The sequence below is a fragment of the Ahaetulla prasina genome, chromosome 2, assembly GCF_028640845.1.
Source record: "Ahaetulla prasina isolate Xishuangbanna chromosome 2, ASM2864084v1, whole genome shotgun sequence".
Lineage (NCBI taxonomy): Eukaryota > Metazoa > Chordata > Lepidosauria > Squamata > Colubridae > Ahaetulla > Ahaetulla prasina.
In genome coordinates this window covers 97,684,507-97,706,841 of record NC_080540.1, presented here as the reverse complement: position 1 = coordinate 97,706,841, position 22,335 = coordinate 97,684,507, and the positions used below count along the sequence as shown (strand labels likewise).

The following is a 22,335-nucleotide window of genomic DNA, read 5'->3' as shown; positions in this document are numbered from 1 at the left end:
TGCGAACCCCCAGCATCCCACCCCTAGTTGAATGTCCACAGCAAAGTTATAGTATCTAATCATTTCTATAAAAGTATATGTATTATAGCTATTAGGAGATGAGGTGTGGAAATGAGAAAATGATTTTTTTTACTATTCTATTTTTTTTAAGTCTAATCTTTAAACATGAATTTCTTTATTTTGGGGGAAACTCTCCTTTTCCCCAGTAAAATCAGCCAAATATAAAGGTGAAATCTTAAAGAAAGTGTTTACATTCTGAGATTTTTTTTGTAGGAAGGTGCTTTTGATTCAACATAGCTATTCATCAGTAAACTCATTAGAAAACTGTTGTTGAGCAGGAATGCTTTAGAGCAGGAGTTTCTAATCCCAGGGCCACAGTACTGGTCTGTTGACAGTTAGGAACTGGTATACACAGCTAGAGGTGTGCAGTGGACAAGTGAGCAAAGCCAAAACCACCTCCTCTGGTCTGTATAAAAATTGACTTCCACAAAACAGGTTCCATGGTGCCAAAAAGTTAGGACCAATGCTTTAGGACAGGGGTATCCAAACTTGGCCCCTTGAAGAGTGTTGGACTTCAACTCCCAGAATTCCCCAGCAAATATGAGCAAGTTGCTGGCTGGGGAATTCTGGGAGTTGAAGTCCACCACTCTTCAAGGGACCAAGTTTGGACATCCCTGCTTTAGAATGTAAAACTAAAACATCTACACAACCAAAACTGCTAGAGTCTTAAAAAAATTGCTTCAAATATTTTTTTGGTATATTTAGAGTTTTCCCCATTATACTGCTTAAAATATTATATTTCTTAATGAAGGGATTTAACATAATCAGGAAAATACACTATATTTTACCCTTCCTTCCTAATATAATATAAGTAAAATTAGGGTAATGCAGTGTACATAACAGACTCCCAGGAATTCTACAATTTGTGTGAAATAATCTGCTAAGTGTTACAGTTCAGACAATTAGGAGCTTGTACAGTGGACCCACAGTGTTTTAATTTTTGTGCCATTTTGTGTATATAGAGATGGCTTGGTCACTATTACAATGGGTAGACAGAGAATGATATTGAAGGTATAATTAGTTAGCAGCACGTCCATAGGTTTCTATGAGCATAATTGGAAGGCTGTGAGTAGGGCTAATGCTAGAATTGTGTACGGACATCTTTCTTTTTGTCTCCACAGTGCTGGAAGGTAACCTACACTTACAGAATATTTGTCTTTCTAAAATTCTTTTTTTTTTGTTTATTTCAATAATCTAAATTACAATACCTAGGAAACTGGCAAAGATAAGAGCATTCATACAAAGCATGTTCTGTGTAGCAAAGGAAAAACAATTTGGTTCAAGTATTCAAGCTTCTCCATGAGACCCAACAATTTTTTTTGGAAGGGAGAATCAACTTCATAACCCTGAATTCTTTAAATTTGATGTCTTTTGTGGTGGCTTGCAATCCACAACTAGATTGTGGCACACTAAGAGAAGGATGATAGATTTTCTGAATGGAGAAAATGAAAAGAAATAAGAGAAAGAAAATAATGCAAAATAAAAGAAATAAAAGGAGAGAACTAGCATTTAGGGTAAGGTAAAGGTAAATATCGTATTTTTCAGACTATAAGACGCACTCGAGTAAAAGACACACCAAGATTTCAAAGAGGTAAATAAGAAAAAAACGTTTTTGCCCTTCCTGGCTTCCAGGAGCACTCTGCAGGCTTCCCAAACCCTCTGCGCATCCCATTTTTCTGAAAAATGGGCCTGTTTTTGGTGAAAACGGGATGTGTGGGGTGGGGTTTTGGGAGGCCAAAAATGGTTATATTCGGTGTATAAGATGCACCAACATTTCCACCCTCTTTTAGGGGGGAAAAGTGTGTCTTATACTCCAAAAAGTACGGTAATTAAAAGTGATGTCTGCTTAAAAGACGATAAGAAGAATGGGTGGTGGACTTCTATGATCCCATTAAGCTTGAAGAAAAGCTTTTGACCTAGTGGAGATCTTGCAAACAAGAGAAGGAAAGAAGTTGCTAGTTCTTTTCTTCATCATCTCCTTGCCCCGATATCCAGAATCTATTCCGTGGGATGATCTCCTCCAAAACTAAGGAGGTTGAAGCAAGAGGCTGCAGAAGAGGGCAAATCAACAGAAAGCATCTTCTCTTGTTATCACATTAAGTGATAATTCTTGGAGATCAAAAACTGCTCAACGATGTTGGAAAATCTTTACCAAGTGACACTGAAATTGTCAGTACCTTTCAACAAGCATACTTCTGGCTGTCAGTTCTAAACTATTCTAAACAGAGGAGCAGAGGAGGGTGCAAAATATGTATGCAAATGAACAATTATATTTCTATTTTTAAAATCCTGTTTATAGAAAACAATAAATACACATTGAGCCATTAAACTCATTGGAAACTTACCTGTAGCATTGGATGGGACTTCTTCTTATCCCCCCAGCTAAGTATCCATATTTGGTCATGTGATTTATCATAATGTAACTTCACTGGCAGAGGTTCAACATCCAGAGACTTCAAAGAAACAACAAAACAACAAAAATCAGTTGTGTTAGTTCTTTTTCATGAAGAGGGAATGCAATCTCTGAATCTGGAAACTAGCACAGTTAACAAACTGCTAACGAGAATTGCTAATGTGGATATGTTTTCCATTTTCTATTAAAATTAGACAACATAGCCTGCCATTTCTACTGTAAATACCTTGTAAAAGACCTCATGGCCTACTGAGACTTGCTCCCTATGTTAGTAGTACTAATGTCATCTATGATATCACCTTGCAGTTGAATCCCCAACATCCTTATTACATATGCAATTTGCCTCCAGATTCATGCCATTGGCATCAACAAAAGACCTAGGTCTAGTGGCTTTTCTCCATACAGTGTTCATTACATCCAGCTATGAGGAGCTTTGGAACATCCCCTGCATTGTAAACTGCTTGCCATTTTCCCAAAGCTTGTATGTATGTATGTATGTATGTATGTATTTCTCTATCTCTCTTTCTCTCTCCCTCTGTCTCTGACCTCCCCACCCCACAGAGTCATGTGAAAAAGAAAGTATGCCTTCTTTGAGTTCTATGGTTTTATGCATCAGGACACAGTAAAAATCATCTGGTCCTTAGTGGTTTTTAAAAGTAGGCAAATACAACCTCAGATGAAGACGAACACATCACATATTACACCATGTCATGGTGGAAGTCAGTGGAATGGAATGACTACTTGGAAGTCAACATCACTAATTTCAGTGCATATGAAGTCATTGCTGTAGAAAACCGCATTATTCCATTGTACTCAATAGGATCTATTTTCACATAGCAGATATATTCTTGCAACAGGCTAGAGAACCTTGATGTATTTATATATTGGATCTGGTCACATGCATATCTTACATTGAATATTGGTACAAGAAAATAATCTTAATCTTAGCAAATCCTTAGAAACCTACATGCATATGTTCACTGATTTTTAAAGAACCCATTAGAAGTGTTCATGTAATAATGACCCTTTTTCTACTGGCCATTTTATCTTGCTTGTAATAGAAACCTTGTCATATTTATAGCAAGCAGCAAATAGGGGTGCCCCTCTCAACAAACAGACTAAACAGTAAACTGCAAGCCATGGTTAAGGTAATAGCTAGAATCTCCTCAGGGAAACAGCAAAATTTTTTGCACTGTCAAGGCTATTTTTCCCATCTTAAAACAACTAGTTGTCACTGTAAGATTACCTGAATGATTTTCTGTGTCTGAATATCAAGGATCATTATTCTATTCCACTTAGGCTGAGTAACATAAATATATTTGTCTCTAACATTGACAGCAGAAGCCCAGAGGCAAGACTGAACAACTTCACCTTCAAGAGTAGGACAGATATCTGCCTGAAATAAAAAAGAAGAATAGAGTTTGAATCTCTGTCGAATGTATTCACAAAGAGGGAACCTCCCTTCCCAAATCTGAAGACATTAAGTAAACTTATGCACTTAAGTACAGACATTTTTTTACTTGTACTAGAAACAGCCTTGTGCTCTTTAGTATGCAATACTTTGAATTTTATTTTATTTATTATTTAGATGTTTAACTCACCTTGCCCCCCAAAACTCAAAGCATCCCTCTCCAGCATGAACATTAACTTTCAGATTGGTTCTGTTGTTCTGCATTCAAAATTGCATTTTCTATAGCCAAATGCAATGTACCATATCAACAAACAAGCACCAAACTCATCTTTGTACTTTTTTATTCAGACACATTTGTATAACTTGTTCTCCCTTTTCATAATTCAATTAGGCTCATGTTTCACAATTAAGTGAGGCTCAAATTAGGCTCATGTTTCTCAGCCTGTGGCTTGATACCTGATAATTTGGCCCTCCAGAGGGATCCCACCTTAGAGCAAATTGGGGAAGGTTGTCACAATATTTTTTTTAAAAGATCCCTTGATATCTCTTGCACAGGCAAGAAGGGACACTGTTAAAAAATTCATTTTGTGCTTGTTCCCCTTATAAATCCATTACAGTATCACAAAATTTGCAAATCCCTCTAGTATATAGATTAAGTTTTAGTTATTAAAACTAAGATGTGTATTTATTTCCTCAACGCTAAATCAAGGAAATTTTGTTTATAGGGGAGATATCACTTATGTTAGAAGCCACCATATCTACAGAGTTTACGGGAGGGCAGAGGTCAACCCCGAGGCGCCTCACTTGTGGGGTGCGGCAGGCGTCGATTCTCTCACCCCCCCTGTTCAACATCTATATGAAGCCGCTGGGTGAGATCATCAGTGGTTTTGGTGTGAGGTACCAACTGTACGCTGATGATACTCAGCTGTACTTTTCCACACCGGGCCACCCCAACGAAGCTATCGAAGTGCTGTCCCGGTATCTGGAAGCCGTACAGGTCTGGATGGGGAGAAACAGGCTCAAGATCAATCCCTCCAAGACAGAGTGGCTGTGGATGCCGGCACCCCGGTACAGTCAGCTGCAGCCGCGACTGATTGTTGGGGGCGAGTCATTGGCCCCAATGGAGAGGGTGCGCAGCTTGGGCGTTCTCCTGGATGGACGGCTGTCTTTTGAAGACCACTTGACGGGCGTCTCCAGGAGAGCTTTTTACCAGGTTCGCCTGGTTCACCAGTTGCGCCCCTTTCTAGACCGGGATGCCCTATGCACGGTCACTCATGCTCTTGTGACATCTCGTCTGGATTACTGCAATGCTCTCTACATGGGGCTCCCCTTGAAGAGCATCCGGAGGCTCCAGTTGGTCCAGAATGCGGCTGCGCGGGTGATAGAGGGAGCCCCTCGTGGCTCCCATGTGACACCTCTCCTGCGCAGACTGCACTGGCTAACTGTGGCCTTTCGGGTGCGCTTCAAGGTTTTGGTAACTATCTTCAAAGCGCTCCATGGCATTGGGCCGGGATACTTACGGGACCGTCTACTGCCACCGATTGCCTCCCACCGACCCGTACGCTCTCACAGGGAGGGACTCCTCAGGGTGCCGTCAGCCAGGCAGTGCCGGCTGGCAGCACCCAGGGGAAGGGCCTTTTCTGTGGGGGCTCCCACCCTCTGGAACGAACTTCCCCCAGGATTTCGCCAACTTCCTGACCTTCGAACCTTTTGCTGCGAGCTTAAGACACATCTATTTATCTGTGCAGGACTGGACTAGAATTTTAAATTTTAAATTTGGTTTTAATGGGGTTTTACTATTTTATTGTGGTTTTAATATTCGGCCATATTTAATAAGTTTTTTAAATTGGGGTTTTAACTTGTATTTATATTTATGTTTTACTTGGCTGTAAACCGCCCTGAGTCCCTTGGGAGATAGGGCGGTATAAAAATATGATTAAATAAATAAATTAGATCAACGTTATCAATATTCTGGATATTAATCATGATCCCAGACTTACATAACTGGTGAACACTTTTTCGTTTGGTTTGATATGTCTCTGGATCTCACAGTCAGTTGGCTGAATTATTGTGATTCCATCCTCAGAAAAGACATAGAACATACTTCCCACACTGAGCCCTTGAAGACAAAAACAACAAAAAGAGCAAGGAAAGAAAAATCATATTTCCTATGTCTAAAAGCAAAATGAAAGCTAAACCAGAAAAGGAAAGTACTAACAAGGAAAGGCTGGAAGGAAAAGGAAAAACACCTAAAAATTAGGATGCTTTTGGTGCATTCACAAAATTAAAGTTCATATCACAAGTACGGCTTCAAGGTGTGGGAAAAGAGGTACAGGTAGACCCAAAAATGTTTTGCCTTGGTGGTAGCAGTCAAAACTTCAAATAAGGAACTGGGGTCATGGGTCTGTTGATCAGATAAACAGACTTCCTTCCTTTATATGAAAAAAGAAACCACTAACCATTTGGGTTTTTCAGGAAAATGCCTCAAATGCATTATAGGCATTCCTATACATATTGCAAATAGTTCTAAACTGAAGCAACACATGTTATCTATGGCTTTCAGGGAATATTTTGTTTGGTGTCCAATAGCCTTTGGGGATCGGTCAGTTCTCATAGCCACCAAAGCAAAGACATTTTTGAAATTTTGCAAACTCTAATTCACAAATATGGAACCTTTTAGCATTGCAACAGCACTCATCTGTGAAAACTGGGGCATTCCAGAAGTTTGAGAAAAATAATTTGTCAATGAGCTGCTAGTAAAAGATTGCATTCTACATTTGTGCTGAATCAGAATGTCCCATGACTTAAGCAGAGGACTTCATTTTCCATTACATGCAGAAGCAGTAATAAATACATTGTATGCTGTACTGAGCAGCTTTTCCATCATTTTTCAGCAATCCAATCAATACACATGATCAGAGTTACAGATTTATACTGGCTGTTTTGTAATGGCTACTGTCATTCCAAGTGATATTGATAGTGTACTTATCTGCCCAACGTCCATAGTTCTGTTGTGGTCAAATTTTGTTTTACTATTTTTTTTTGCATGGAATGTATGTATATATTAATTTAAAATTATCAGCTGTTGTAGATAGTAATTCTGCTTCAGCTAGCGATCCCCAAGTCCTGTTCAGACTAGAAATGTTCTGGGGTAGATCGCATGCTTCCAGGACTGGAAATTAATCCAGTTTAGGTTTAACCACTTTCACTCCCACTTATTTCAAGGAGAGAGAATTCAAATCATGCCATTACTCCAACTGAGAATGCATTGTCAGAATCAGAGACAGTTTAATAATTTAAAAAGGCCTTTGATTGGGATAATTGCTTTTTTAAAAATAAAAAATAACAGTTCCAGATAATACTTATTTTCTTGGTTAATGGATATGAACTTGCAGAAAAATAGAGCAAAGAAAAAACAATGGTACCTGGATTATTCAATTTTATTATGTTTCAGCCTATAATGTTTAGCCTCCTAGTTATACTACAGAAATACCCCAGTTAAGGCATCAAAATGGACCTAGAAGAATGAAGCTTAAATGTGATGCTGGAATGATGAACCATGCGTTTCTGAAAGGATAGCTAATGCCTGGCAGCTTTAATTGCTGTGGATCAGTTAAAGACTCTTCGGCTCCAAGTTTCTTAGGTCCAAGTAATGAATTAGTTCTTCATTACTGAGAACCTTTTCAGTTCCCATTCAATAAGAATTTAAATATGCACATTTGGAAGGTGGAGTTTGGCCTCTGATGAAATGAGTGCGCATTTCTGCAGATATATAAATTTTTTTATAAAATTTTTATAATTAAAAGATTTTTAATCAAATTGTAACAATCATGTAGTAATTTATGTGTAATTGTGAATTATGAATAGTTCATACACACTGACTTCCTATTCTGCACGACTGTTTTGATAAAAATACACGATCCACATTCTAGATTTGATGTGTCATACTCTTAAAACAGTTACTCATGGTAACATCAAGAATGTAGTTAATGTTGTTTATGTATTAATGATGGAAACACACATTCATAATACATTTTCTATTAGAATACTGCATATTGTGCTCTGACTTCCACGAGAACCAGTATTTCAATTGCTAAAAATTATGTCTACTTTTACAAAGTACAGTATTCTGTTTCAATTATTTTGCATTTTGAACAGAGTTTACTCCAAATGGGCTTTTAGAATTCTTCATTTCACATAGCATTCTCTTCCAAGGAACATCCTTGTTTCTTTTTTTCCTCATTTGAAGTATCCTACTGAATTGATTTCAAAGAAAGATAATGTAACCCCATGACTGAATAAGTTTTCTCCCAGGGACAAGACAGAAGAGCATTATAAACAAAGAATGCTTCTCACAATCTTTTTGCAGATGAGCAAAATTTAATTTTCTTCTATCATTATATCTATAATCTGGCTGTCTTTTCATTATTTGCAGTCTGATTGTCTTGTCTTCTTTTCGAAATATCCAGTACAGCAAATTTTAAAATTCAGGAATAACTGACATAGCAACTCAGAAGGCACTGCAACATTCGTTGCCGTCATCTATGATGTTACATTTATTTGAAATTAATCTTAAAACTGCCTTTCTGATTTCCTCAGCATTTTGTAATAGACATTTTATATGTCTATTTGCTATTTCTCTACTTAATCATGTGTGACTATTTCTACTTTCATATCACGAGAGATGAATGAGGACATTAGAGAACTGAAAGAAGAAAGGAAGGAGGGGGAGTTCCTGTAGGTCTGATCTGCTCCTTCTTGAGCCCAAGAGCCAAGCTGAAAACGAGGAGATCCTGAAAGTGTCATATCTTGTGTTTTCTTTACTGCAAAGTTCATTTCACTGTTATGTCACTATTACTGATGTCTTTAATAAGAGTTCTAAAGAGTCTAAGAAGCTTTATGATGCTAAGGGCTAAAGGATACAGCCTTACATCACAGAACGCCATCAATATGGATTATTTCAGTAATTTAGCATGGTGTCAAGCTGTTTATAGGTCTGCCAAAGGTCTAGAAAGTTAGCTATGGACATATTTGATCATAATCAGCATTTGTTAAATTCAGAAGGTTAAACAAGAATTCCCATGCTGAATTTTTTGTATGTGCAAATATATAAGAACAGTTATAAATAAAATTATATTTTGATACATGGATGAATATGTATCTTGTATTTTCATATATCTTTAAATCTGAAATGTCAGCATCCATGGCCCTATTCTGTTGTGAAGTGTTGTATTGTGTCCTGTACTTTCCTACTCTACCCTACTCTACCCTACCTTACCTTACCCTACCCTTCCCTTCCCTTTTTGCAAATGACCTAATGTTTGCTTTCCAAAGGAACATTTCATAGTGTCTCTTGTATTTTGCAACTTCATATATTTTTCAAGCATGATAGTGTGGAATAAGGCCAGGGTTGGATGCCTTCCAATCCTATTGTGAGATGTTATAAGGGGTTTTTGAATCTTAAAAATGTTTGATTGTTTAAAGCTGTGTATAAGAACTGAATGCACAACTGCCAAATAAGCAGAAATGGATAGTAAGCAATGTTCTGTTTTGCTTAAAGAAATGAGTGTGGACATTCCCCACCCCCACCCCCATACAGGGTATTGAGGAAATATGGCACTGAAGAATGTGGCTTAATTAAATAATCTATACAAACACAATTATGAAGCAAGAATGACAGGGGCTGGTTGCTATAGTTTATAGGTCAAAACTAAACATTACTCTGCTAACAGTGACGATAATATGTTTAAACTCTTGATAATGTTTTTTTAAACATGTGGTAGATCTAATATAGTCTTCCCAACCTGGATGCTTTTCACAGAGGGGTGAATTTCAACTCCCATAATATTTAATAATGACTACTTAGTTGAAGAATTCTGAGGGTGGAAGTCCATATAGGTAGAAAATGTCCAGGTGGGACAAGATTGGACCGGCCCATCATGGTAGAACAAGAAGCAATGGGTGGAAACTGATCAAAGAAAGAAGCAACTTAGAACTAAGGAGAAATTTCCTGACAGTTAGAACAATTAATCAGTGGAACGACTTGCCTTCAGAAGTTGTGAATGCTCCAACACTGGAAATTTTTAAGAAAATGTTGGATAACCATCTGACTGAGATGGTGTAGGGTTTCCTGCCTGGACAGGGGGTTGGACTAGAAGGCCTCCAAGGTCCCTTCCAACTCTGATGTTATGTTATGTTATGTTATGTTATGTCTTAGGCACCCTTTTGAAAATGTATATTATTATTATTGAAAAAGTATATCATGTATTCATATTGTCCCAATTATGCAATTGGTTTGCCTGTGCCTTAAACTGAGACTGGCCAACATTGCTAACACTAGTGGAAGATCAGTGGAGAATGGTTTCTTATGGATTTATTAAAGCAGACAAGCACATTATCACTACAACAAGACAATGTTACTGCAGTACCTTCCTCTCGCCACAGTATGTTTGCAACTGCAGCATCAGAGAAATGGGAGAGCCAGAAAATGGAAACAAAAAACAATGTCAACATTTCATTGTAGCAGTTAAATGACGTTAATACTCTTTGTTCTTTTCTTACACAATAGCAATTTCTGTAATAAATGATTGCATTTTCCAGAGAAATGAGGTTGTTGGAGGGAACCCCACCAATTTTGAATTTCTGTGTTAGAATTCCAGACACCCCCTCCCCTCCCAGTCAAAGTATTTGTCCATAGGAAAACCATCACATTCACCAAAATATCTTGGATTTTTGCCTGCATAAGGGTGATAATCTTTGAGACAACTCATTGTAATCACATAGAGCAGGTGTACCAACTACAATCATGTCTAGGCTATATATAACTTCCTATAGGTCAAAATAAATATTATTCTGCTAATAGTGTTGATAATATGTTTAAACTCTCTATAATGTTTTTTTTAAAATGTGGAAGTTCTAATAAGTTTTCCCAACCTAGATGCTCTTCAGAATAGCCTTGGTTAGCTTGGTACATGTTGGCCAGCTTGCTACAAACATAAACTGTTTTCTTCCAACAACAATCCCACTATTTTATGTAAACTACCCTGTTTCCCTGAAAATAAGACCTCCCCAGATTATAAACCCAATTGGGCTTTTGAGCGCATGCACTAAAACAATCCCCCCCCAAATAAGCTCTCCCCAAAAATATTTAAACACATGTGCAGCATGTCTCCACCATTTCCTCTGGTTAGAGTTAGGGAGACAGAGCTGGAAATCAGGTAAGACGGCAAGAGGAGCCCCGTCTTGCTCCATACACCCCAAAATAATAAGACCTCCCCAAAAATAAGACCAAGCGCTTATTTTGGGGTTCAAAAAATATAAGACAGGGTCTTATTTTCAAGGAAAGACGGTATATTTTATTGTCTTTCCAACTCTTCAAATCATGAATTGTAGTTTAATTAGTGAATGTGAAGCAAGGCAATGGGCCTGATAATCATGAGCTGAAAAGAGCAAAGGTTGCTGGGAAGACAATTGAGGCTAATGCAATCCTGCTGCTGTTAACTATCTTTATTGGATTTAATTAATTAAATTAATTTAGATTCAATTTAATTTAATGCAGCAATCCCTAAAGGGATTGAAATTACAATTTTCATAATTTTGAAGCACTTTGGCCAAAAAAAAAACCAATGCTAGCTGGTAATTCAGAAAGAATAGCTTGGAAAGATCTCCAAAGACTTTCTGCTGGATCAATCCATTTTTAATTGGTCCTTGGGGAGGGTTTCTCAAGATTGTAGTCTTCATATACCATATACGATTTCAGAAATGAATTTGAAAGCATTATGTTCAAGGACTCTTGGAATGTTTACCTTACTAATGAAAACTATAGAAATTTCCATAAATTAGAAATCCACAGATAAGAAACTATCAAGTTTTGTAAATAATTCTTATTTCTAATGATCAATGTGAACTAGACAGCCATTCTGAAATTAGACCTCAGTATGTGGTCCTTTATGCAAGCAAAATCCAATTTGGTTCAAATCACTCAAGTCCATCAAAAGAGGATATATAATTAGAAAGTAGATGTATAAATTAAACTTACGGGTTTTTCTTGCTGAGTCTTCAATGAAGAGAGATGAAATGTCCTCATCTACCCCCACTTCATTTTTAGCAATGCAAGTATAGGCACCTGTATCTTCATATCGAACACTGTTGATATGAAGTTCACTTCCATTTGCTGCAGCACCACCAAAAGAAATGCATAAAGAGTTGGAAATGCAAAAGGTGGCAGAATCAGGATGCTCTCCTGAGCACATTAATTTGCTGGAGAGCTCTGATGAAATTAAAGAGATTATAGGCCAGTCTTGGAATGATTCTGTCGTCCAATATTTTTTGAGGTGAGATGGCCTACAGAAGGAAAATTCTGGATATCCTGCAGATATCCACACTGATATCTTTTGTCAGAATAAGGAAAGGACAAGTGAAAAATATATCCATACAGTTAACATTTCTGAATCCTTCTATTTCCATGAATCCTTTTTTTTTAAAATTGCATTTTTACAGATATGCTGTCATTATGAGTATGTGATATATAAAAGTAGCAGTTATTTGGCACAACCAAATTGTGAAATTTGATTGAAATATATTTCGTATTTTATTTTTTCTCTTTTATGGGCAATCTTTGGCCCTCAAGTAGTATGCAGACCACAGACTACCTGTTGTAGATACTACTGCTCCCTCCCTGAACCCCCTGGTAATTCCCCAACTGCTTAATAAGCAGACTTTGATCAAAAATATTCAGGAAAGTAAAATTGATAGAGGATAATATTAGGGCTCTTGGTAGTCTAAGAGAAAGTACCATGTTCCATTATAATAGCCCCTCTGGCAATGGAAAATCCTCCTCCCCTCATTTATGTTTTGCTTTCTTTATATTACGATATGTGTAAATCATCTCAATCCTGTAAGTTTGTAAGTGATGTATAGGTAAGTTAAAAAAAAAACCTTACAAAAATATAGCAAGAAAAATCTAATATGATAAGAATGCTTGCTCACAATCAGTCAAAGCTGACATCGTAATTGATTCTTGATGTGATATTTTAATGCTATGTCATATCTTTCTTGCTTTAGGTTGCTACTTTCCAACTACTAATGAAGTATAATACCTTCTTTCATATCCATGCAGTTTTCTTTGTACCGTTATGCAAGTGGTTTGTGCTATGAGGTTCTTCCAGGTATTTCCCCCCAATGTTGCTTATAAACTAGATATTCCTTAATGGTTTCCCATCGAAATAAAATTATTAACTTCTGAAAAGGACAGCTAGGTGTGTCCATCAGTGGAAACATTCTACTGCTCTTAAGTATATTGCTAAAAATTTTATTGACTCTGTTCAAAATGGCTAATTTACAATGATCAACAATAGAATCACTCAACTGATAATGGATAACAAGAATTGAATACTATCTTAATTCTCTAGCAAAAGAGAAGTGCATAATATACATAGAACCATTTAAAAAAGAGCAGCAGTAAATCAACAAACAATATAGGCCTACTTATAATTTACAGGAATAACACAAAGGCAAAGTCATATTTGGATGACATAAGATCACATATTAGTAAAAAAAAACTTAAAAGAAATCTCCTTGTGACTCTGTCAATGATATATAAAACTCACATTTTTTTTACCCTTACCTAAAATAAGGAGCTGCTTGGATAATTTTGGCGTGATAGCCATGCCATTCTTTAGCCAGGACATTTTGGGATTTGGAATGCCTTCTGCATGGCATTTGAGGCTTGCTGATACTCCTGGTTCTTGTGCCTGACTTTCAGGATAGACACGAATGACTGGTGGCACTATGGGAAAAAGAAACAGGAACAGATGACTTTAAATTACATTAAACTAAGCTTTGCAACTCTTAGAACATCAGATACTGTATACAGAGCCAATTCAGGTATCTTGTACATCTGCAGGTTTCTTCCAAGGGATGGGTTGCTTCTAACCTGGGCAATTGTGAGTGAGAAAGTAAGCAATGAATGTGAAGCTCTTCATTTCCTGTGATTTATCTCTTAAAGTTGCATACACATGGCCCACATTGATTTTGTATTAACTGTGTAAATCCAGCCACCACCATCCATCAATTTATATTGTCGCCCATTACACAAAACAAATGACTCTAGGATTAAAAACCACATGGTTCACTTAGTAACTGCAGTGATTTGCCTGACAAGTGTAGCAAAAATATCGTAACTCACAACTCATAACTCACTTAACAACTGATTTACTTAGCAATGGAAATGTTGGGTTCAATTGTGGTTGTAAGTCGAGGATCATCTGTAGTCCAACCAGGTCATGACTAGGGCATGACTGACCATGAGTAAAGCCCCTCACTCCAGTGGTGGGTGAGAAAATAAGTACTGGGTTGGAAGCTTTTCGTGTGTTTTATCTGCTTAAAAGCTGCACACGTATGGATCATACTGCTTTTGTATTAGCTGAGTATAATATACATTCATATTCCCTCCCCTCTCTCTCTTTCTCTTCCTCTCTGTCTCTTGATTTTAAGTGAAATAACTGTCTGGACAAATGAAAACTCTTTTTTTCACCAGTTTTGTGCAAAGGCAAGTGCAGATGCCTTTGGAATAAAATCAAGCCAATAATCAATGCAAAGACAGATTGAGTTAATATATTATATATAGTATATTGGACATTATTAAATTCTGATGCTGGTGTTTAAAAAAATAATTCTTTTCTGAGCAACACACTTAATACAAATCTAATTATTTTTTACCTCAAAGACTTGAAAAGAGCCTACCTCTTGCCAAATGGAATTAAACCATCCTAAATTCTGGTATTAAAAACTGGAAGCAAATGCTATTATTGTTCAAACCAACATAATGTAATCAAATTCTCTTTTGGAAATGAAAAATAAAAACAAGCTATCTGCCAAAACATTAGAATATTCTATATTTTGTTGCTGCTTGCATGGTCTAATATGAGATATTATCAACGGTTAAATATATGAGTATTTAATATATCCAGGCTTCAAAAATCTGAATGGCTACTAGATGGCAGCAAAGAATTTGGGTTTTGTACCATTTTCCCATTATTTAATTGATTGATTTTTTTTGTCAAGTCTTTGTCAACTCTTAATAACCACATAGAAACCATGTAATAGTCCCTAAATGGAAGTCAAATCTAATAATCCTAGATTCCCCCTCTTGTCAGTCCAACTACTTTGCTTACTTTAGAGGGGGAATCATTCTGAAACATTTCGTGGAGGGGAATGTTAATGCGCAATGGCTGTGTCTATGCATAGAGGGAGGGAGGGAAGGAGGGAGGGAGGAAGGAAGGTTCTACTGCTTCACTTCTAAAGGTAATACCTGCCAAACTGGACAAAAATGTTTGCTGCCCAATTGTTAGTTGCGAAGTCATGTCCGACCCATTGTGACCCCATGGACAACATTCCTCCAGGCCTTCCTGTCCTCTACCATCCTCTGGAGTCCATTTAAACTCATGCCTACTGCTTCAGTGACTCCATCCAGCCACCTCGTTCTCTGTCGTCCCGTTCTTCTTTTGCCCTCAATCTTTCCCAGCATTATTATTATTATTGCCCAATAGTGTTTAGCAAATGGCTCTTCCTTGGCCATCAAACAAACTGTGAAACTTGAGAAACTGCTTAATCTCACTCCTAGTTTCAAAAAGTCATAGTACCTTTGGGTGAAAAATCATTAGTTCGGACTTGTGTCAAGCTCTATCTAGGATTTTTCTTAATGAGTCATCCCCCAGGTTCTGGGTCTCTTCTGTTCTCAGATTTCTCCTTTCTTGTTTACTTCCCAATTAGACTTTTTATAAATCCCTTTGTCCTATTTATGATTACAAATGCACAAAACATAACAAGCCATTTTTAATCACAAGAATATATGCCGGGTCCAGACTGTTTAGGAATTCAATGTAAGTACAAGCATTTTGAATTAAATACCTCAAATTCCTTTAAATCTTGGTATTTTATGTTTAGTGTATTGTTAACCAAGCTGGCATTTCTTTCAATGTTTTTCAAGGGCTGTCCTGTGTATAACGTATCATATTAATATAATTGGCAAAGCATGAATCTCTTTTGTCATTGTTTTGACATCTTTGTGCCCAAACTGGGAAAACAACTGCTTTTGAGGTCACTGGCTGTCTAATGAAAAAACCCTGGATCTAGGGCATCCCCAAGCTATGTATTTTTTAATTAGCTGAAATGGATGATATTTCTAATAAAAGTATCTATTAATATGTTAACACCTTATGTGCACCCTCAGGCTGAATTAACTAAAACTAGTATCAGGCAACCAGAACAGAAAAACTCTGGATATATACATAGGATATGTTCTTATGGGTTATCAAGGTCAAAGTAGATATGGAAAATATTTTGGAATTTTACTGAAAATTGTTCATAACAAATATCTGACTCCCAGAATTTAATCTTATTAGTAAATGCTTTACCAATCCAAACAACTCTACTGGATAGCAATTCAAAGATGCAACAATGGCCATCACAACTGCCACAAACTTGACCCAATACAGTAATTATCTTCCACCTAAGTTTATAGTGAGATCTAGTTCTTACATGGTGAAAAGAAAACAGCCTGACAGCTAATCAATCTGTTACCATAATATAAAACCAAAGAGACTTTCCTGTAGCTGTTTACACATTCTGGGCAAGAGAAAGAGGAGCAGGAATATTATCATTGATTCTAGTATAAACAGAAATCAGATGTCATACACAGCAGTGGTTGGAATTCTTTCCAAACAACTTCTTTGCTTTTCTGCAATAATTCAGAAGTTTGTGTATTCTTATATCCGTTTTGTCTATTTTAATCCTGCTTGCTGGTGAGAAGCTGCAGAATCATCTACTATGACTCAAACCCAGTGTGAGATGTGAACAAATCTTGCTCAGTCTTGTTTTGTTCTGTTTATCTTATTGCAGCTAAACCCTACATATAGAGCAGGTTATGCTGTACAACATGAGGATGTAGATTTGGGATTAACAATCTATGGCCCATTCAAGATCAGGGTTTCAGAGTAAGCCCAAGATTTCAACATTCTCAACTGGAAATTCTCTAAAAATATTGAAGGACTGTTTTATTCATGAGTCATTGGAAGAATCAACTCAATAGGCCCAAGACTCTGTCATGAAAGAATGGCAGCTTCTGAACCTTAATGAGAACTGGAGCGACCATGGAAATGGAATCCAAATACTGTTGCCATTCTAATTCCAAAATTCCTGTCTGATCAGCTGGGATCAAGTCCAGAGCAAATGGTACAGAATGTGAAGAGCAGGTGTGACATCTGAGGAGCCACATGCAGTTCCACACCATCCTCTTCCCCAGAATGTGCAGCCTGAATTTTTCATATCAGTTTTTTTTTTAACGTTTGGAGTAAGGAAAGTTTAAGAAGAAAGATACAGCTGTTTTTAAAAACACCAGAATCTAAAACAACAGACCATTTTCTCACCACATGGGAAGTTTAAGATTCAAAATGGTATCTTGAACTTCTGAGAAGGCATCCATTTTACTCCTTAAAAGTAAAGGTAAAGGTTCTCCTCACACATATAGGCTAGTCGTTCCCAACTCTAGGGGGTGATGCTCATCTCCACATCAAAGCCGAAGAGTCAGCACTGTTCGAAGGCGTCTCCGTGGTCATGTGGCCAGCATGACTAAATGCCAAAGGCACACGGAATGCTGTTACCTTCCCACCAAGGGTGGTCCCTATTTTTCTACTTGCATTATTTATGTGCTTTTGAACTGCTAGGTTGGCAGAAGGTGGAACAAGTAATGGGACCTCACCCCATTACATGACACTAGGGATTTGATCCGCTGAACTGCTGACCTTTTGATTGACAAGCTCAGTGTCTTAGCCACTGAGCCACCGTGTCACTTCATTTTACTCCTTAAAAAACCCAAACTTTCCCCAATAGGGGAAAAAAATAATCTGACAATTTTAACTTTGCTCAGTCTGGAGTTGTACTTTAATATCCAGAGGGAGCAAAGATATAAAGTAAAAGGGTGAAAAAGATGTTTGCTCATTCATTCAATACAGCTCATACTTTTGTTTCTTGGAAAAATTGATACTGACGAACACCCTTCTTCTCAAGCTGATAATAGTTAAAAAGTTAAACTGAAAAGTAACCTGAGAAAAGGCCAAAAGAATTAAAACATCCACCCACTTCCACTTTCCACATATAATCTTTGGGATGTTTAAAATGCTTAAAACATATTCAGCATTTCTATCCAAAATGAAATTTGTGAAAACATGGGAAATTTATTAGCAAAAACTGCACCAATAACCTTTGTGTTCAATACTGAATTTTCATAAAACATCAGTGATATTCTCTTGTTATTAAATGAAATAAATAAGCAACCTGCTTACTAAAATGTCTGATAATGATGTAAAAATGGGGTAATAATTCTTTGCCCTATGCAAAGATAAGTACAAGACAAGAGAATGGGGAATGTTTTTTTCTCAAGAACAGCTTTTTAGAAGAAGTCACTTTAAATGCCAGGAAATGAATACAAAAGATGTTGCTGAGACTTAAATTTTCTTTCCATTTTGCAGGGAAAGGAATCATAATAGTATTTTTAATTGGTGCTGGTTCTTTGTGATAAGCAATGCTAGATATATAAATCTATCTGGATTGATGTGAAGTCCCATAATTTATTCAAGCTTTTTCTGTGAATTTTTCTCAGTATTAATTAACGTAGCAGATGATTTACTAAACTTGAACTTCTAAATCTGCTGCTGAATTAAATATATGTAATTCATTGAGATATATCTCCATTTTGATCCCTAAGTCATGTAGGCACATTATCTGCAAATAGATTAATTATATGATATGTTTTTCTATTCAGACCTTAAATATTCTTGCATTGCATATCTGTGTTCTTACACAGAAAACTATTTAGAAATTCTATTTAGCATAAAATGTTATATCTAATATTCATAGATATAATACAGGGTTGATCATATTTTAATATTCGGCCAAATTGAATAAGTTTTTTAATGTTTGTTTTTAATACTGTATGTGTTGTTGTATTTTATTCTGGCTGTAAACCGCCCTGAGTCCTTCGGGAGAAGGGCGGTATACAAATTAAAATATTATTATTATTATTATTACATCTAAATCTATAATTTAATGTATTTTAGAAAGAAAAGTAGATTGGTTCAAATAAATAATAAATATATTTACTTAAACATTCTTTAATATAGTATTGTAGAACTTCATAATGTTCTGGCCAGAAACTATACATATCTGGGATTTTTGCCATTAAAAAAAAGTAGTGACATTTAATTTTCAATTATACCTGATTAGAGTTAGAATCAACAATTATCTTACAACCATAGAACCCTGAGCTCCATAACGTATTTCAAATTATATTAAGACTTTGGGTATCACAATATTTCCTTTGGGATACGCAGCATTATGCAGAGCCCAGTTCAGCCAGTTAAGTTGAATGGTAAGAGACTCAAGACCAATGAAGATATTTCTTCGCACAGTGATAACATTGTAATATATGTTGTGATATTCTGCAGTTTAGGAAACTTGAGGTTTAGTCAATTTAAACAGGATTATTTATTGGCTTCCCAATAACTTTCTATCCTCCACTATTAAACATTTTGCATGTGTCCCCATTGTTAGGGACAGAATAGCTAACGAACTAGGTTTTAATCAGATTCACCAGATCTTTTTGTATGTTTTTATATTTCTCGACATAGAAAAGCCTACTGGGGACTGAATCACATATTCTTTTGGATTTGGAAGCAATGCTTACAGAGTAAGAACATGAGTACTTAAGACTTTAGTCCAAGGCAGTATAAGAATATAAATTCATCACATCATATGTGACAGCAATTTAATTTTTTTAGAAAAAGCCAACACAGTCCTAGGCTGCATTAAAAGAGGGACAAAATCAAGATTACATGAACTGTTAATACTGCTTTATAATAGCAATAGCAATTAGACTTATATACCACTTCATAGTGCTTTTACAGCCCTCTCTAAGTGGTTTACAGAGTCAATATATTGCCCCCAACAATCTGGCTCCTCATTTTACCAACCTTGGAAACCTGGTGAGAATCGAACTGCCAAGCTGCTGGCAGTTGGCAGTCAGCAGAATTATCCTGCAGTACTGCATTCTAATCACTGCGCTACCACGGCTCTTATCATAAGCCTCGGTAAGAGCTTCAAAAACAACAACAACCCAAAGAAGAGCTTCAGAAAAAAAGCCCCCAAACAGAGCTTCAGAAAAAAAGCCCCCAAACAGAGCTTCAGAGGCTTTTTTTTCTGAAGCTGTTTCTTAGGCTTTCAGAGGCAGAAAAAGTTTTTTCTGAAACAGAGTTTCAGAAGTTTCAGAGGCAGAAAAAAAGCAAAAAAAAAAAAAAAAAAGCAAGGCTCACAACCAAGGAACCTGTTGCTAAATTTCACCTCTCGGAAAAGCTGATTGGGGGTATTCTGGGAGGCCAATCCACCTGCCAATCAGCTTTTTTCTTATTTTCCTCCCCAAAAACTAAGGTGCGTCTTATACTCTGGTGTGTCTTATACTCCGAAAAATATGGTATATATTGAATTTTTATATCCATCCAATTCAAACAAGCGACTCTGGGTTGGTTACAATTCTAATCTAATCCTGTATTATCTGTTCAAGCATTGCATAGGAATATGCACCATGCACGTAAGGGAAAACGGTACATGCAGTAACATCTATCCAAATCCAACTTGTTAATCGTCTGCTAAAACTACCAGCACTACAGAATGGTAGGCTTTTTTAAAAAGAAAAAGTGGAAAAAATATAGGATGTCTGCTCTGTGTAATTAGTCAGCTAAATATATATGAGACACATTTACAATCAGTGTTTAATCTTTGATGACACACACAAATTAACCTTGTTAACATCAGTAGAATTATATCTGTCCTGAAGGAATGTGCTGAAAAATGTGTTGTTTTCCTTCTTGTAGTGCATTTCTGAAAAGATCAAAAGCTTATGTGTTTCTGAAAATGGGAGGAAGTCCAATAAAAGCCATCATGTTAATTCATTTTTCTCTAAGGGGCTACAAGGTTGGTGCAATAAGCCATTTCAGAAAGTACACATTTATTGATCAGCGAGGACTATGTAAGATTATAGCTGCTGTTAAAATATTCTGCCTTTCCATTTTATATTAAAATAAAAATAGGCTTCCCGTCTCTTGACAAGCATTGTGAAAATGTTATTTACCACTTTTGAGTTTTACATACTGTTGGTTTGAAAAGCAGGATGAATTCATGAAAGACAAAAGAGTTTTATGACTTTTCAAATGCTTTCCAATTTATCATGGCGTAAGATTTTCCAGAGGATTGGGCTAGGGTTCATAAAAACATTAAACAAAATAAAAAAAGAAGTGGCCTGACATCCCCAAACACAGCACATCTAAATTTTTTTGAGGTAGCAATATTTCAAAAATTACTGAAGTAGCAGTTTATTTGGAGCTTGGTAGATTTTGCAGAAGTAGGAATTTCTCAAACTGATAGTCTGATTGATATATCCTAATGAGCCTCCACTTTGAAAGGGGATGAAATCCTAATTCTGATCTGTTCTGGTTAAAGGACAGCCAGCTCAGAGAGAAAGCAATCTGATGGCAAAACAACAAAATCACAAACAGCAGAAACTTAATTTAAATGGCATGGATATTCTAAAATGACTGAGTTGATCTTTAAACACGATTGAAAGATCTCAATTAGTCATTCCGACTAGAAATTCTCAGAGTTGTAGAATCTCATAGATGCTTTTTTCTTCAAAAAACAATGGGACTGTGTTTTTTTCCCTTGAGGAAGAAGAAGAAAATGTTTCATTTCTCATCCAAGAAGCTTCCATCAGAAAATGAAAAGGTAAGTTCTCTTAGGACGCGGGGGGAGGGGGAGATGGAAGGATTGTATTTATTTGCAGTCATCTGGTTATTTGCACTTTCTGAGAGTTGTTGAGGGCACTTGGGAGTTTATCTGTGCTATCAGGGTACAGGGTGAATCAGGATGCAATTAGTTGCAGAATCTTCTTGGAGCTTCTGAAAGGGCTGAATTGTAAACTGGAGGTAGGTGGTGTTTTATTCCTCCCACTCTAGAAGGGTGTCTAACATAGATGGATTCTTTTGTCCCTCTTTTTTTCCTTTTGAAGAAAAAAAAAACCACCTTTAAGACAATTATGACCTGGATGACTAAGAATCTCCATAGACAATTGTAGAATGCATTCTCTTAGAATGGTTTCTAGAATGTTCTTCACTTTAATAAAATGATTTCATCTTGCAATTTATTTGGAAATGATAGTGAAATTTCTGGTCCTTTTGATTTCAGACAGTAAAATCTAGTTCATCTGGAACTGAAATGATCTCAGACATGTATAGAAAATCAGAACTGGGAGCTGATTACAAGGGTAGTTCAACCTACTGGACATTTTGATTTATTTTATCTGTAAAATTATCAGCTGCAACTGCACAGCTAAGATATATGTATT

The 22,335-nt window shown here is 36.6% G+C and overlaps 1 protein-coding gene across 1 annotated transcript in view; it reads right to left on the bottom strand.

The window, feature by feature from the left end:
* The window catches only part of FSTL4 (follistatin like 4), a 491,346-nt gene that overhangs the window by 5,788 nt on the left and 463,223 nt on the right, over positions 1 to 22,335 (bottom strand). The window contains exons 8-13 of the mRNA XM_058171598.1: positions 13,510 to 13,671; positions 11,923 to 12,057; positions 10,313 to 10,339; positions 5,885 to 6,003; positions 3,720 to 3,869; positions 2,406 to 2,513 (exon numbers count right to left, since the gene is read on the bottom strand). Of these exons, the coding sequence (XP_058027581.1) occupies positions 2,406 to 2,513; positions 3,720 to 3,869; positions 5,885 to 6,003; positions 10,313 to 10,339; positions 11,923 to 12,057; positions 13,510 to 13,671 (701 nt within the window). The remainder of the gene's footprint in view (positions 1 to 2,405; positions 2,514 to 3,719; positions 3,870 to 5,884; positions 6,004 to 10,312; positions 10,340 to 11,922; positions 12,058 to 13,509; positions 13,672 to 22,335) is intronic.